Source organism: Alosa sapidissima, chromosome 11 (assembly GCF_018492685.1).
Source record: "Alosa sapidissima isolate fAloSap1 chromosome 11, fAloSap1.pri, whole genome shotgun sequence".
Taxonomy (NCBI): Eukaryota; Metazoa; Chordata; class Actinopteri; order Clupeiformes; family Clupeidae; genus Alosa; species Alosa sapidissima.
In genome coordinates, this window is record NC_055967.1 from 4,082,907 (window position 1) to 4,097,419 (window position 14,513).

The 14,513-nt window shown below is 41.7% G+C and overlaps 1 protein-coding gene across 1 annotated transcript; it reads left to right on the forward strand.

The window, feature by feature from the left end:
* Positions 1 to 1,423: 1,423 nt before the first annotated feature.
* il34 (interleukin 34) lies at positions 1,424 to 14,318 on the forward strand. Its single transcript, XM_042108900.1, has 8 exons — positions 1,424 to 1,496; positions 2,004 to 2,184; positions 2,837 to 3,001; positions 5,198 to 5,298; positions 5,745 to 5,822; positions 6,057 to 6,245; positions 6,596 to 6,746; positions 12,550 to 14,318. The coding sequence occupies exons 3-8, from the start codon at positions 2,962 to 2,964 to the stop codon at positions 12,612 to 12,614; spliced, it is 624 nt and encodes a 207-aa protein (XP_041964834.1). The 5' UTR covers positions 1,424 to 1,496; positions 2,004 to 2,184; positions 2,837 to 2,961; the 3' UTR covers positions 12,615 to 14,318.
* The last annotated feature ends 195 nt before the right edge of the window (positions 14,319 to 14,513 follow it).

The window sequence follows — 14,513 nt, forward strand, 5'->3', positions numbered from 1 at the left end:
GCCTACAATTAAACAATTAGTCTTTTTAACATAAACATTATTACAGGCTATTATGCAGAAATCAGGCTACCTATTGAATATGTCGCTGGTGTGCATTTTAAATGTGAAGGTAGGAACCTTTTTTTTTTTTTTTTTTTTTTTTTTTTTTTTACCTTATTACATCGTCGCCCCCTCTGCTACCTTCCACTGCTAACAACCCTTGTATTGTAATTGAGGCTGAAGATCAGCATCCTCGTCAAACGCAGGAGAAAAGGTATTGGAACAACATTCCAAACTTTGCCTGCGCATGCACGTTTTCTGTATTCTGCACCTAGGCTTTGAACATCTTATTCATGATTGTTATTGAACCGATATAACTTAAAAATATTTAGCCTACTGCTCCGTCTGTGGCATTAATCGACAATATGTGTCACTAGCTCGCCACAGCGCGGGGGCCTGGTGGTTTGGTGTCCTGGGCAATATCCCATGCCTTCCACGGGCCAGGTTACAAGGTAAGACACGCAAAGTTCTGTAGGCCTACTTGTTTGGAACGTGATGTTTGCCATTACATCTGTGAAGTCTTCAACTCCTAATGTCACCTTTCAAAGTAGCCTACTCGACATGTTGTCTTTGACAGGGGTGCTTAGTTTAATGTGGTATTTTGGTTTTGATGGTGTCATGCTCTTGTGTGCCAGCACTGCGCACCACACACTGGGGGCCTTTTTATGGCTAGGCTATTCCATAGTCAGGATGTTATGGACAATATGGTTATCAGGCGGTCTGAGCATAACCACTTAGTATCCCCTTCTAATGGCCAACTATCTGAATGTTCATGGCAATAACAATGCCGACAATACCAGCCCAGCCCAGCTGACTTTCGGAAAGAAACGGGTCTATTGGATGACGGACGGCTGATAAGAATAACTTTTAGGATACTACTGTGTTTTCCGTTGGGATTTCCCCTCCTGTGATGTCATATAGCTTGAGTCTGCATATGGTGGGTTTTTTTTATCCTTTGGGGGGGGCTCTACAATAACTTCCCCCAAAACTCAGGGGTTGTTTGGGGAAGGTTGCGTAGCTAGACTTTATTTTGACAAATTATTATAAAATAGGATTTAGTTATCTGCGGGAATTCAACGAATAGAGGTGGCTCTCTACCGTAATTAGGCGTCTCCGTCTCCGATTAAAACCATTAATCGACTTGAGTTGGACTTCGGCGCCTGTTAACTTAAATGCATGTGTGGGTCTGGAAAGGTTCATTGCGCTTTAGCAAGGAAATAGCCCGAATTAGGAATGGGGGTGGAGGTCAAATGCATCTTGAGCCCACTAGCTTACCGCCTGTTGCAAAATGGGAAGACGATTTTCCCAACCAATTAGCTTGACTATGTTCGTCTCAGAAGTATATAAGTATTCTTATCATTCTTGTTCACCTCTGAAACCGCGGTAGGAGGATGGAGTGCAACTAGTAATGGTTTATGGGGGCGTTGCGGCGGGACAGCTTGCCGCAGAGGGGATGAGTGAGTCCAGTGGGAAGTTACTTGATCTGATGGTGGTGTGTGCATCACATTTTGTGGTCCCTGACTGTAGAATAATAACCCTGCCTAAGCATAAGTGCAGTGAATACTGGTAGTTACTTATAGATTAGATTGACAGTTTAGTAGGACCATTTGTTGCGGTAGCCTATGTTGCACATATAATAGAATTGTTTTGCTATGGTTCAGCTGTCTGCCTGTTTAAATGTGCCCACAGTCTACACGATACTAGTAAGTTTTCCTATAGTAAGTGTAGATTTTGACATAGTAAGGTAACTAGATTATCCCTGAAATTAATAATGAATGTGACCGAAAGTGAAAGTAAATCGTCAGTTCATATTAAACCACAGCGCAACCTGTATGCGTAGGTACTAGCCGACCTTTTCGCGTCATGTGCCGATAAAGTTGTCTCGGGTCTAGTTCTAGTCTAGCGGTTGGTGGTTTTAGCGCTTATTCTTTCAGCATTAAGTGGTTTTGTTACGTTTGTTACAGAGGTGGAGTTGGGAATTTCCAACCCTTCAGGAATCTTTGACAGAAGAGCTAGCATACATGTAATGTGACGACCAAGCATGCCTCAGACACGTTGCTGCTGAAGATCTAACCCAAATCGCCGAACTCTTTGGTTTAAACAGTCGCCTTAAGGATGTATTTCTGAATGATATTTCACTGTCGGGTATGTATGTGTTGCTATTTTCCCCCCTTCTAAGTTAAGTTTCATGTCGTTGTCAGATTGAGTGCTCTGGTCTTTTGCGCAACTAGGCACGTCGCTGGCTATTTACCAGACACATTTATTCACTGAGGTCATAGATTTAAAACGGCTAGTGGTATACGCGCAAGTTGCAACTATGGTCTTATGGAGAGACATCGATGCGTAATCAGTGGCAGATCCAGTAGCAGTTGGTAACTTGTAGTAGTTCGGACCCAACATGATATGTAAGGCGAGAGTAGACCCCTAAATAATATCTCGTAAGGGAACATGACTTGTTGAATATTGAGAGCCGACTCGAGATGCTGAAGAGTCTGTGCCCTCAGATGTAGTTGATTTGATTATTAAATGCAAAGGTATGCATGTTTATGTGTGGATACAAACGGATGCAAACAACTCTTTAAAAAAGGAAACTAAAGATACAGCTGATAAAAAAAGAAGCTACAGTGCAGTGACCAACTCTGTCATCTTGCTATTTAGCTTATCTTGTTGAGTTCTCAACCAATCAGTTTTCAGAGGTGAGAGAAGAGGAAGGAAAAGAGAGACGGAAGGAAGTGTTGCTTCCCACGTAGCCACTTGTGTGGCCATCAAAGTGATCTCTGGTACTCCTCTCCATCAGTGTCTGCAGAGGCTGCAGGGAAGAGAGAGGCAGTAGGGGCCTGGCAAACTGTTGCGCTGAAAGGGAACAAGCAGTCCCCAGCATCCCCAAGGACAACCTGCTGAGAGAAGAACATCACTGGAAGTATGGCCCGGTCAGGAGCATGGATCCTTGGCTGGTTGTTTGGTAAGAAAACCTCTATCTGTGTGTTTTTGTGCGTGTGTGTGTGAGAGAGAGAAAAAGAGAGAGAAAAAGAGGGAGAGGAAGAGAGAGAGAGAAAGAGAGAGGGAGCAGTGAGGGATTAATGTATCATGTGAGGAGGAGGACATGGATTGGAGCAGGCATTGTTGAGCATGTCCGATTGACCTTAGACATTTTGGTGTGGGAATCCTGGCCTGGTGTCAGTGTGTGACTTGGTCTCTGACTGGGAAGAAGTTTGAGCAAACGCCTATCCTTTGTGTGTGTGTGTGTGTGTGTGTGTGTGTGTGTGTGTGTGTGTGTGTGTGTGTGTGTGTGTGTGTGTGTGTCTCCCTGTGTGTGTAGGAGTTAATGATGATTTATTTCTCTGTTTACTGACAGATTTCAAGATAGTAGATTTAGAAAGTCATGTCATAGCATTATGCCACAAAAATGTGACTGCAAATTCTAAAGAGGTGGTTGGTCTACTGGCCTCTATTGCCATAAAAACACTAAGGATAAATAGCTAACTTGACATACAGCAAACAGAGTAGCTCAAAATAAGGATTTTTCAAAGGAAGCAAGAGGGGGGCAGTGACCGATAGCTCAAACAACGACAGAGGATGAGCAGAGGATAAGCATCTACTGCAGATTTCAGGGAGGGAAGAAACGAAAGTAAGTACAGACTGTGAAGAACACTGAGCACGTATGTTTGGGTTTTGGTCTTAGTGAAAAACACAGCGGTTAAACACCTTTCTGTGGCCCGCCTAACCACTTCCTGAGCATTAACACAGATTCTACGCCAGAGATGGCCAGCAGACGGAAAACGATAGGAGATGCGTCAAAGGAGAGAGAGAGACACAGAGATACAGAGAGAGAGAGAGAGATGCTGAAAAATAACGAGGGGAAGCACAGAGGGTGAGAGGGTGAATGATGGGGGAGTTGCACGGGGGTGTTGTGGCCCAACCGTCTCGCCTGGCCTCGGCAAAGTGTGGTGGTCGGTCTCGGCCACTTTGCTGATCTTCGTTTTCTCCCTCCTCCTCCAGACCACTGGGGCCAACCACATGCATGGCACTGTGCAGGACAGTGACAGTTGACTGCCCCTTCTGCCTGTCTACATCTCTCTCTCTCTCTCTCTCTCTCTCTCTCTCTCTCTTGCTCTCGCTCTCTCACTCTTTGCTGTATTGTCACAAGCACTTGTCGTGACAAAAAAGAATGGGAAAAAGAAAAGGGAAAAATGGGAAAGAGCAATCAGATGAAAATAGATGCCGCCACTTAAACGCTTGTCGGTCAGAGCCAATGCTCCCGGGGTCAGTCTTTGTCTTTCCCATGCAGCGTGCCCACTTAACAAGACCATTTTGTTGAGCTGTTCCTGACCACGTTGTGCAGTGCCTGTCTCTCACTTCTCAACCACATGTGCGATTTCAGTAGAGGATCTGGAGGGAAGTTATGTTGTTCTGTGGCTTTCATGGGTAGAAGGTGTTTATTCAATATTTATTTCAGGTCCATTTTCTCTTTGCGGGCACCCCAGGAACGTTTGGTTAGTGTAAAAACACACTAGGCGAATGCAGGCATGTCCAGACATTTTTGCCATGGCACACTGTACCACTCTGCTGTACCTTGTTTTATTGCGGTTTCACTTTATGCTGTTTTGTAATGGGATTTCGTATTGCTAAACATGGTTTGTGTCATGTTATTTAGCTGTTGTAGTTGGACATAGACAGTATATAAAACATTTACATACAATGATAATGTCAAAACCTTCTGGATCTTGAATCACCATAACAGTGTTTCTGTTTCACTTGAGCCAGTGCCAGAAATACCAGATATCTTGCCAGGGAATTAATTCATTTTCCTTTCAGCCCTGGTCATAGAATGCTTTTGAGTCCTTAAGGCAGTCTTCACTTTGTGATTGCTGGCACAGATGTAGGGGGGTCAAGAAAGGGAAATGGTCTCTGGGACCCAGGCATCGTAACGTTTAAAAGGATCAGTCTGTTCTAACCCTGCAGATTACCTCCTTCCTCCCCACCTGACAGCTAGTTTTCTATGTGCTCCAGAGACTCAAATTAGGGGTGGGCTGCATTGCTTGCTGTCTAGCGCTCAGCGGCTGACATGCTTGCATTTGTGCAAGAAATGCTAAAACTACTTATAGAACCGCTAAATGCAGTAGCAACTTTAATAACTGTACCTTTCTGTTCTCTGCAGGTCTGGTTTTGACACAGTCTGTGTCAACAACGGAGATACTATGCGGTGCTGTGAAAGTGGTGAATGACAGCCTCGTTTTAAAACAAAGAGTACACTTCATGGTAAGTAAAAATGATGTTTAATTCCGTTTCTCTTCCTGCTGAATAGAGTTTTATTTAATATATTGATTTATTGATGCACCTGGCACATTGCAGTCAAACATGCATACAGCAGCAGCAGCAACAACAACAGCAACAGTACTGTCCAGTACTGGCAACAGATTAGGGTTCAATTGATGTGCACAATGCAGAATTTAGCGTACACTAACAGTAGTAAGATGGCAAAGGCCTTGAGAATAGACAGATGAAGCACTTTATCGTGTGAAGCACATAAGCATGTGAGAAATGGATGGCCAGAGCGTGTCAGGAAGTGGTGGATGGAGTTGAATGGGTTATGACTTGTAGAGTTGGGTTGAGTGGGAGGGCTTTTTTGCTGTTGCAAATGGAAAGTACTTTATTTTTATGTATGAGTGACAACTAAGGACTAACCATGAATCCTCTACTTTCAGAGGCACAACATGCCCATTAATTTTACCATTAAAGTCCATTATGAAGAGATCTTCAAGCTGAGGAATGTCAGCAGACTGGTGAGTCTGTTTTGCTGACCCAAATATTTTGTTGACTCACTCTTCCGTCTTCAAAAGCAATATCCTCAACCTCTCCCCCTTTCACTCCCTCCCTCTCTCTTTTTAACTCTCTCACCCTCCCTCTCTCAGGTTTCTTTATTTAACACAATCATTTTCTGTACAGTTGTCACTCATTTCACTACAGTCCTCTTTTCTTACTTTCTTTATAATGCCTCATGTTTTGCATTGGCACAGAGGAGGAACTTACAGGACCAAGGCCTGCTAGATATAGACCTGCAGGAGACGTGGCTCAGGGTAAACCTGGGGGTTCTGAAGAAGATCAGGAGTGTTCTGCCCAGGAATCATCCCTCCTACAACTACACGGTTGGGCTGGAGGAACTCTTCCTCAACGTGGGGGTGATCGTACAAGAGTTATACGACCAGGTCAGACATCTTCTTAATCACCCCGCATGCTCCGCGGCCTCAGACACGACTCACCTCTCACTCACCCTCCTGCGCTGCTTCCAGCTCCTAACCCCCAGTGACTCACGTCTACCACAGGGGTCTAAGTCACCTTACAGTGTCAAAGCTGATGTCTGTCTTAGTTACTGTAATGGTTGTTATGGAAGATGTGGTTGATATTAAGGAAAAGGTTATGTTGTGAACTTATTAACATGATAGCAGTGCTTTCCATTTGACTCCACATATCCCTGACCTTTAATGAAGTCTGAAGGTATGTGTGTGTGTGTGTGTGTTTGTGAATTCTAAGTGTTTTTTATTCTTTCTCCCTTCAGAGGGAACCACCAGAACGAATACAAAACATCTGGGAAGCTTTAGCGAGCCCCTTGGGAAAGCAGAGGACGGAGGCCACACCGAAATCCCTGCTGGACAACTGTTACCACACAATGATGTGTGTCTTCCAAAGTTGCTTCCCTTCTGTAGACTGTGAGTGTCAGTAATTACCATTGTACCACTTTACAACACAACATACTTTTCTAATGACACACAAGTGTAGAATAAGATTTTCACAAAACCCACTGAAACCATTGTTTCAGGTTTTATAAGTGGTAATTGGTGCATTTATGTGGCCCTGCGTACTTGTTATATTAATACACTTTATAAAGTTCTCTAGGGTTAGAGACAGTAAGTAGTCTTAGGATTATAGGGGACAGAGATTACTAGCGAGAGAAATGCTAAAAAATATTATTGATTAATTATGCAATAAACACTGTAATAAGGCCACTAAAAGTATATGAGTAATGGCGCACTGTCAGACACTGTCTGTCAAGCACTGTGAAGTCTTGTTTGTTCTTTTGGTGCCTCGCAAGAAGGATATTTTTCTAAGCACTGGGCATTTAGAAAAAAAGATAGAAAACAGGTTTGACAGGCGTGTTTGAATGCATGTGTATCCTTTTGTGAATGATGTGAGGCACACCATGAGGGGGAGGATAAATACACACAGAGGCTTATTTACAGAGGCTGATAAGAGTAATGGGCTGGAGGAGAATGTAAAAGCCAGCAATCAAGTCAGGGTATGCTGACCTAGTCTATGTCCTTCTCATCCATCTCCAAGATGACATGCCTAAGGCTAGGCCTGTCTGAGCCAGTGCACTCAGATGATACAGAAGCTTGTGAGTCCCTCTGTAAATACTCAGTAGATTTCCCCAGTAACCTGCAAGAGGTGGGGTCTGTGTAGTTTCTTCTCTAAAGTGGGAACAGTGTCAACCGAGGGCCAACCCTAAAAAGAAGCAGGCCGTGGCAAGCCCTGTGGGTCGGTGGAGGTTGTAGGTTTGCCAGTGCAGTGCAGATTCAAGCTAGGACAGGGCTCACCACGCATCACATGCTCAAGTGCATCACAAAACATGTGTCTAAGCTTAGCCTGGGAGAGCCCAGAGGAACCTGTTAGCAAATTTGAATTTGCTCTGCAGGTCCCTCCGGAGACCGTCACGATTTGCGAATCACCAAAAACCCAGGAACCTATCAGAACCGCTTATCCAGTATGGGGCAGGCTTTATAGACCCCTTCAATGTTTGTAAACATCCATTTGCAAGGTTGGGTGCGCACGCAGCATGGGGTCAGAAAACTGGCGCAGCTAATAGACCGGCATGTTTTTTGTAATCAACGTTTTTTATTGTTTTCCCATGTGAGAAACACAATATACTCGTCACATTTAACAACATGTAACATCACTAAGCACACACTATACAGCAATCTGGGTAAGAAAGTCAGAGAAAGAAATCACAATTAAAACACATACACATAAATGGAAAAAAGGAGAGAGAAAAAAGGTGGGGGGTGTTGGCTGAAATAGAATTAAGCTTGATAATAATGTTAACTAGAGAATGTAATTCCAGGGAATTATGAGTGCATGAAAATGGAAAAATGGCTGCTGAATAAAATATTGTTGAATATTGTTATTGTTAATATATAATCCAAGTAAAAAGATGGAGGTCAGATAGAGAAAAAAGTTTGGTGGGGAGTCATAGTTGATGACAACTGACAGTTGGAATGGCTGAACAGTTAAATAGTTTAGTTTAAATAGTTACATTTTGAAACAGTTGTGGGCAGAGGAAACAGTTGGCGGAAGTTGTAGTTGATGACAACTGGCAGTTAAAATGGCTGAACAGTTAAATAGTTGGATAGTGAAAATGGTTAGGTTATTTAATAGGGAACTATTGTAGTGAGGACTTTTATTTTGAAACAGTTGTGGGCAGACGAAACAGTTGGCGGGAGTCATAGTTGATGACAACTGACAGTTTGAAAGGCTGAACAGTTAAATAGTTGGATAGTTAAAATGGTTAAATTATTTAAAAAGGAATTATTTTAGTGAGGAGTTTTATTTCGAAACAGTTGTGGGCAGAGGAAACAGTTGACGGGAGTCAAAGTTAATGAGAACTGACTGTTGCTAGAGTAGTTATGCTGGTTGCTAGGTTAATGATGTTGGTTGCTAGGTTTTAACTGTGAATGTGGTTGCTAGGGTACTTGAAGTCGTTGCTAGGTTGTTGCTAGGGTGTCCATGGTGGCTACTATCAGAAATAAAGGAGTTACTACAGTGGTTTGCTAGTATAATCATGTTGGTTGCTATGGAAACTGACATAGATGCTTAATTTCAATGGTTGCTAAATTGGTTGCTAGGTAGGTGGTGGTTTAATATAGTAGGCTAGAGGTATAGTTGATAACTGACAGTTGGATTAGTAAAATAAAGTGAACAGTTAAATAGTTGGATAGTTTAAATGGTTAAATTATTTAATATAGAATTATTGTAATGAGGACTTTTATTTTGAAACAGTTGTGGGCAGAGGAAGCAGTTGAACAGGATCTGTAGTCTTAATAGAGCCATATTGTATGCTTAAAGGTCCAGTATGTAGGAAATAATGGAAAATAAACTGTAACCATTCAAAAAATGATCACCATATGTTGTCAGAGAGTAAGGAAACACGATGAATTGAAGTAATGGCTTATTTGACAACATCACTCTAACCCGTAAAACCCTGTAAAACCCATGAAAAAAAATGAGTTACGGGGTGGAATCTCTTGGAATTTTCGTTTATGTTTTGAACGATTAATTCTAGAATAGCGTATTAGTAATGGGCTAGCGCGTCCTCCTATTTGGGTTGCCAAATTAGCAAAGGCCAACTGTCAACAGCTATGAACGCCCACGAGAGGCAGGCAAATTTTAATTTCCAAAATTAAAACAAGAAACAAATTAAGTGGACATCGGAGGAGCTTCCTGAGATGGTGACGTCTTCGTCAGACGAAGAATATCAAGTCTGACGCAGAGCTGGCCATATTTCTCCACAACAGCCTAGGCTAAACTTCATCTGCATCGCTAACTTCAGCTAAATATGTTACGTTGGTTAGAGAGGTATTTTTTGTTTTCACTGTTTCCGTAATGTGTAGCTGGGACATGGTTGGAAAAACGTTAAAGCAGCTGCAGGTCAACTAGCTAAGTCTTAATTACATCTGGCAACCCAGAAGAGGCTCGCTTCTGGTAGTCTTGAGAACGTTCACCAGTGTTTTGATTTTGGCCTACAGAACGTTCGGTAACAATCCTACAAATCGCACCTTTAAAGCCTGAGACAGACAGTTGCTGGAGGTGGCCGGAACACTTGGCATAGGATTCTAAGTGCCCTACTGTGATGTCATAATCGCCAATGTTAAGTCTATGGGGAAATTTTAGTAGTTTTTGATTACTAGTTTAAAAAGTATAAAAGTTACAAAGTTGAAAAATACATAGCTGAAGTCACCTAAGTAAGACCTACGCAACGCTGTTTGAATGAAGTTTCTACTTTAAACGGTTGAAGCCGCATTAAACGCACAAAAAGCGTCAGCGGAATAATAATAACATATAATAAGAATAAATCGGATAACAGTAGAGTGCATTTTCATGCACTCTAACTAGAAAATGTAATTTCGAAGGAAATTACCAGTGCATGAAAATGCAAAACATACTGTATATTAACATAAAATGCAAAACAAACTTTTATTTGGAAACAGTTGTGGGCAGAGGAAACAGTTGGCAGGAGTCATAGTTGATAACAACTGACAGTTGAAATGGCTGAACAGTTAGTTGAGTAGTTTAAATAGTTAAATTATTTAATAGTGAATTATTGTAGAGAGTACATTTATTTTGAAACAGTTGTGGGCAGAGGAAATAGTTGAACAGGATCTGTAGTCTTAAGAGAGCCAGATTGTATGCTTAAAGCCTGAGACAGAGTATATAGTTTAAGTTAAATGTAGATAGTGTAATGGATGGTTGATAGACAGAAAGTTGAATGGATGTTGATAGGCAGATTGTTTAATGGATGTTGATGGGACAGTTTAATGGGTGGATGAGTGAATGGTTTGAAGAGTATAAGTATAAGTATATATACTTTTTTGATCCCGTGAGGGAAATTTGGTCTCTGCATTTAACCCAATCGGTGAATTAGTGAAACACAAACAGCACACAGTGAACACACAGTGAGGTGAAGCACACACTAATCCCGGCGCAGTGAGCTGCCTGCTTCAATGGCGGCGCTCGGGGAGCAGTGAGGGGTTAGGTGCCTTGCTCAAGGGCACTTCAGCCGCGGCCCACTGGTCGGGGCTCGAACCGGCAACCCTCCGGTTACAAGTCCAGAGTGCTAACCAGTGGGCCACGGCTGCCCCAACAAGAGGATGAATGGATAGAAAGTTGGATGGAATGTGCCTTATATCCTTGTAGAATGGAAATACACAGAGAGAGTTGGCCTAGTTGAGCAGAAAGCAGTTGATACAGGTGCAATCAGTTTAACTGGCTTTTTGATGAGGCCTAGTTGAGCAGTTGCTGCCTAGGATTCTAATTGCTTAACGGCCCTATTGTGATGTCATCAGCCCAATGTTAAGTCTATGGGGAATTTTTGAATAGTTTTTAATTAATAGTTTAAAAAGTATAAAAGTTACAAAGATGAAAAATAGAAAGCCCAGATGTCCATTTTCATGCACTATAATAAGAATAAATCGGATAACAGTAGAGTGCATTTTCATGCACTCTAATAAGAAGAAATCGGATAACAGTAGAGTGCATTTTCATGCACTCTAATTATGGGGCACTAACTAGTCAGTTCAAATTGAATAAAATGCAGGAAATGAGACCAGACCTGATAGAATTTACCCCTACCATCATTCAGTCTTGCAATAAGATGTTCAAATGAGGTTGTGTCTGTCATTAACTTCAGCCAGTCTGTAAAACTAGGCCTGACTTGGCTTTTCCAGTGAATAGACCGGCATGTTGAGCTGTCAAGATATGCACTGTCATTGTCACCTCAGGACCGAAAACCGTACCTTAATAAATTAGTCTTAGCTAATGATGATTGTACTGTATGCCTGATCCTGAGCCGATAACAGAATGGATAGGCGACGTTAGCAAGTGGCCAGAGATTCATTGGCCCGCATATACGGCTGTCTGGTTGACAAGCCCAGTGTGTATACAAGCAGAAATTTCTTGACGTTTCTTTGACGTTTCAGTCAATTTACACACACACACACACAATTCAATGGAATGGAATGCTTTCTGACCCCGATATACGTGCACATTTTCCTGTGACGAGGACCGGGAAGGGGTCAATATGATGACAGACAGAAGAGTACAGTTAGCAGCGCTGTTCAACACAACCAATGGCTGAGCTGATGGAGCCAGTGTTATATGATAAACGTGTACTTTCTTCAGAATTGAGTAAATAAGTGTATTCTGCAAACTGCAGAAGTGGAAGCACAGTTTAATGTACCAGTTTAAATTTTATTTCACTGGTTGCTGGTTACACAGAAATCAGAAGTAAATGATGGGTCCCCAGATCCATTCCCATGTTTTCCATCCCAACAGTTGAGCCTTGAGAAGCAGTCTTGTGTTAGCCAGACTAGTCTAAGCTCCTGGTGCAGTTTAATCATGGCTGGGAAAATTTGCGTTTCAGTTATATCTTATCCTGGCCTGCGTGTGTGTGTGTGTGTGTGTGTGTGTGTGTTGGTTCGGATCCAATAAGTCACACTTCCTGCCTCAGTGAAAGGTTGAAAAGATCACTGTTGTTTTTTTTTTTTTTTTTTCCGTTCAATCCAGCTTGTTATCTATACATTTTTAATCTAAGGTAAATAGTCCTTAAGTCTTGTGACAGTCTTAAACGTAAAAAAAAATCTTCAGGAGTCCGTAGTCTATGACTATGCTGGACGGAATGTGTTTGTTTGAAAGTGTCTGTGTGAGATTTGTAATACTCTCTCTTTTTTTGACCTTTCTCAGACTGTCAACGATCTTACTGGAGAAACGAGAAGAAGGCCCAGAACCAAGGACTTACTCAAAACTAAGAAAAACAGGTGGAAGCAGTCTCTGAGCCCTTCACTTCTGTAGTCTCACACCTCCTCTTTTCTTTACGGACACAACGACAGGGAGAGCTGGAAACTGAAAGAGACGTGTGGTCATTGCCAAGGGACTTGCACTGAAATGAACTGTATGATAGCCTGGGCACATTTGCCTGTTGCTGTGGAATTGTGGCCTGGGTGCCAACAGTATTTCTGAAGAAGTCTTCACAACCCACCCAAACATGTTTTTCTGAGCTGTGTAACCTTTGTGATCAAATGGGCTGTTTGTGGCGCAGTATTCCAACATCGTTCAATCTCATATTCATATGTGGCAGATCGGCAACTTTGGCAGTCATTTCAGAGAAGGGGTGATAATGTCCAAAGGTGTGGTGTTTCATGTTTTAGGGACACTGGTAAAGTACCAACACCACAGTGCAAATTGACATATGTAAGAAACGGCATCATAACTTGGGGAAATTAGTTTGTTTCAGGCAACAGCTGTATTCATTATGACAACGCCACAAATCCACTAGATTAAAGCAGTTGTGCTGCATCCTCGACTGAAGATCATTTGATTATATTTTTTAAAGCCATAGGCCACACTTTTGCAACAAATATGGCAAAAAAGTTAACAGAATATAAAAGATTGACTTGACATTGAGACATTATATTAATTTAATAATTTAGTTGCAACAACGAATAAGGGCAATGATATGATGTTATTTAGGAATTATATTGTAAAATACAAATATCCTATCACAGTTCTGGCATTTGCATGTCAGATACAGATTTTCCCGACTTCTGCAGATGACATACTGATCAAATTCAAATTGTCATGTTACGCTGTGGAGGCTGAAGCCTGTGCGCTGTTATCTCATAAAGATTACTGGCATACAATTAGTGCAGATGGCAAAATGCCAGGAGTAATCCAATAGTCTGCCATAATTGTTTAGACAATTGTCTCCACTGATTGTTGTGCCACAGTAATGGAGGTATGTCATCATAATTGCTGTTCAGTTTATTACCACAGACATAAGTCTGCTTGGTGGTGCACATTTGCCTGTATTCATAACACATAATATGCTAAATGGCCATTTCAAGTGTCATCGTAAACTTGTATTTTTGCCCCATATTGAAATTATTGTCTGGTTGTTGACTGAACACCACTGAAACGTGATGACAAACTGAAAAGTGTTGTCGGAATGCATCAACCAAGAAAACATGTTCATCTCAGAAGGCCTGTGAACTTTCTCAAATATTTATATTAACCATATTAATGTTTTGTACAAATGAGACTTATACTAATTAAGTCTAAACACGTCAGTTTTATTATGGTTAATGATGTCTCTATAAGTGCCATATTCTTGCTGTTCATGGCTGCTGGTTGTTGACAGTGATGTGTGTGATGGTGCCGTGAAAGGCTTTGTTTTTTCCCTATGTAAATTACGTACAGATGTTGCTGACTTGCTGGCATAGTCAGGAAATTCCCTCCAGTAACCCATGACTTCAGCTTTAGCTTCTGAACTTTCTTCTTGAGCAGCTTATGTCTTGCATTTGATCATTAACAGCTATTTTTCCTGTGTTCTTTTGAACTAAAGAGAGTTTATGATTTTATGTTTTCTGTTAGGGTTGTCCATACAGTTTCAGTTATTTATTTTTTTACGCTTTAAAGACTGTTAAAAATGTTACATGAATAAAAGATAAATCATAGTTGGCCTGTCATATTTGTCTGCTCACGTTTGCTCCAGCCTTTTCATAACGTCAATGTAATTCCACACTATAGACTAGCTACTGTAGGCTACTTTGGGCATTTGATAGACTTGAATGGATAAATGCCTGTGCTGTGTGCGCGCGCGCGCTCTTGATCATCGGACTGAACAGTACGTTCTGTACATGAGTGTTCGC

Excerpts from the sequence above, each read along its gene's own strand:
- il34 (XM_042108900.1), top strand. The coding sequence starts at position 2,962 with ATGGCCCGGTCAGGAGCATGGATCCTTGGCTGGTTGTTTG. Across the intron at positions 3,002-5,197 it reads GATCCTTGGCTGGTTGTTTG|GTCTGGTTTTGACACAGTCT; the intron begins GTAAGAAAACCT and ends TGTTCTCTGCAG. Across the intron at positions 5,299-5,744 it reads AACAAAGAGTACACTTCATG|AGGCACAACATGCCCATTAA; the intron begins GTAAGTAAAAAT and ends CTCTACTTTCAG.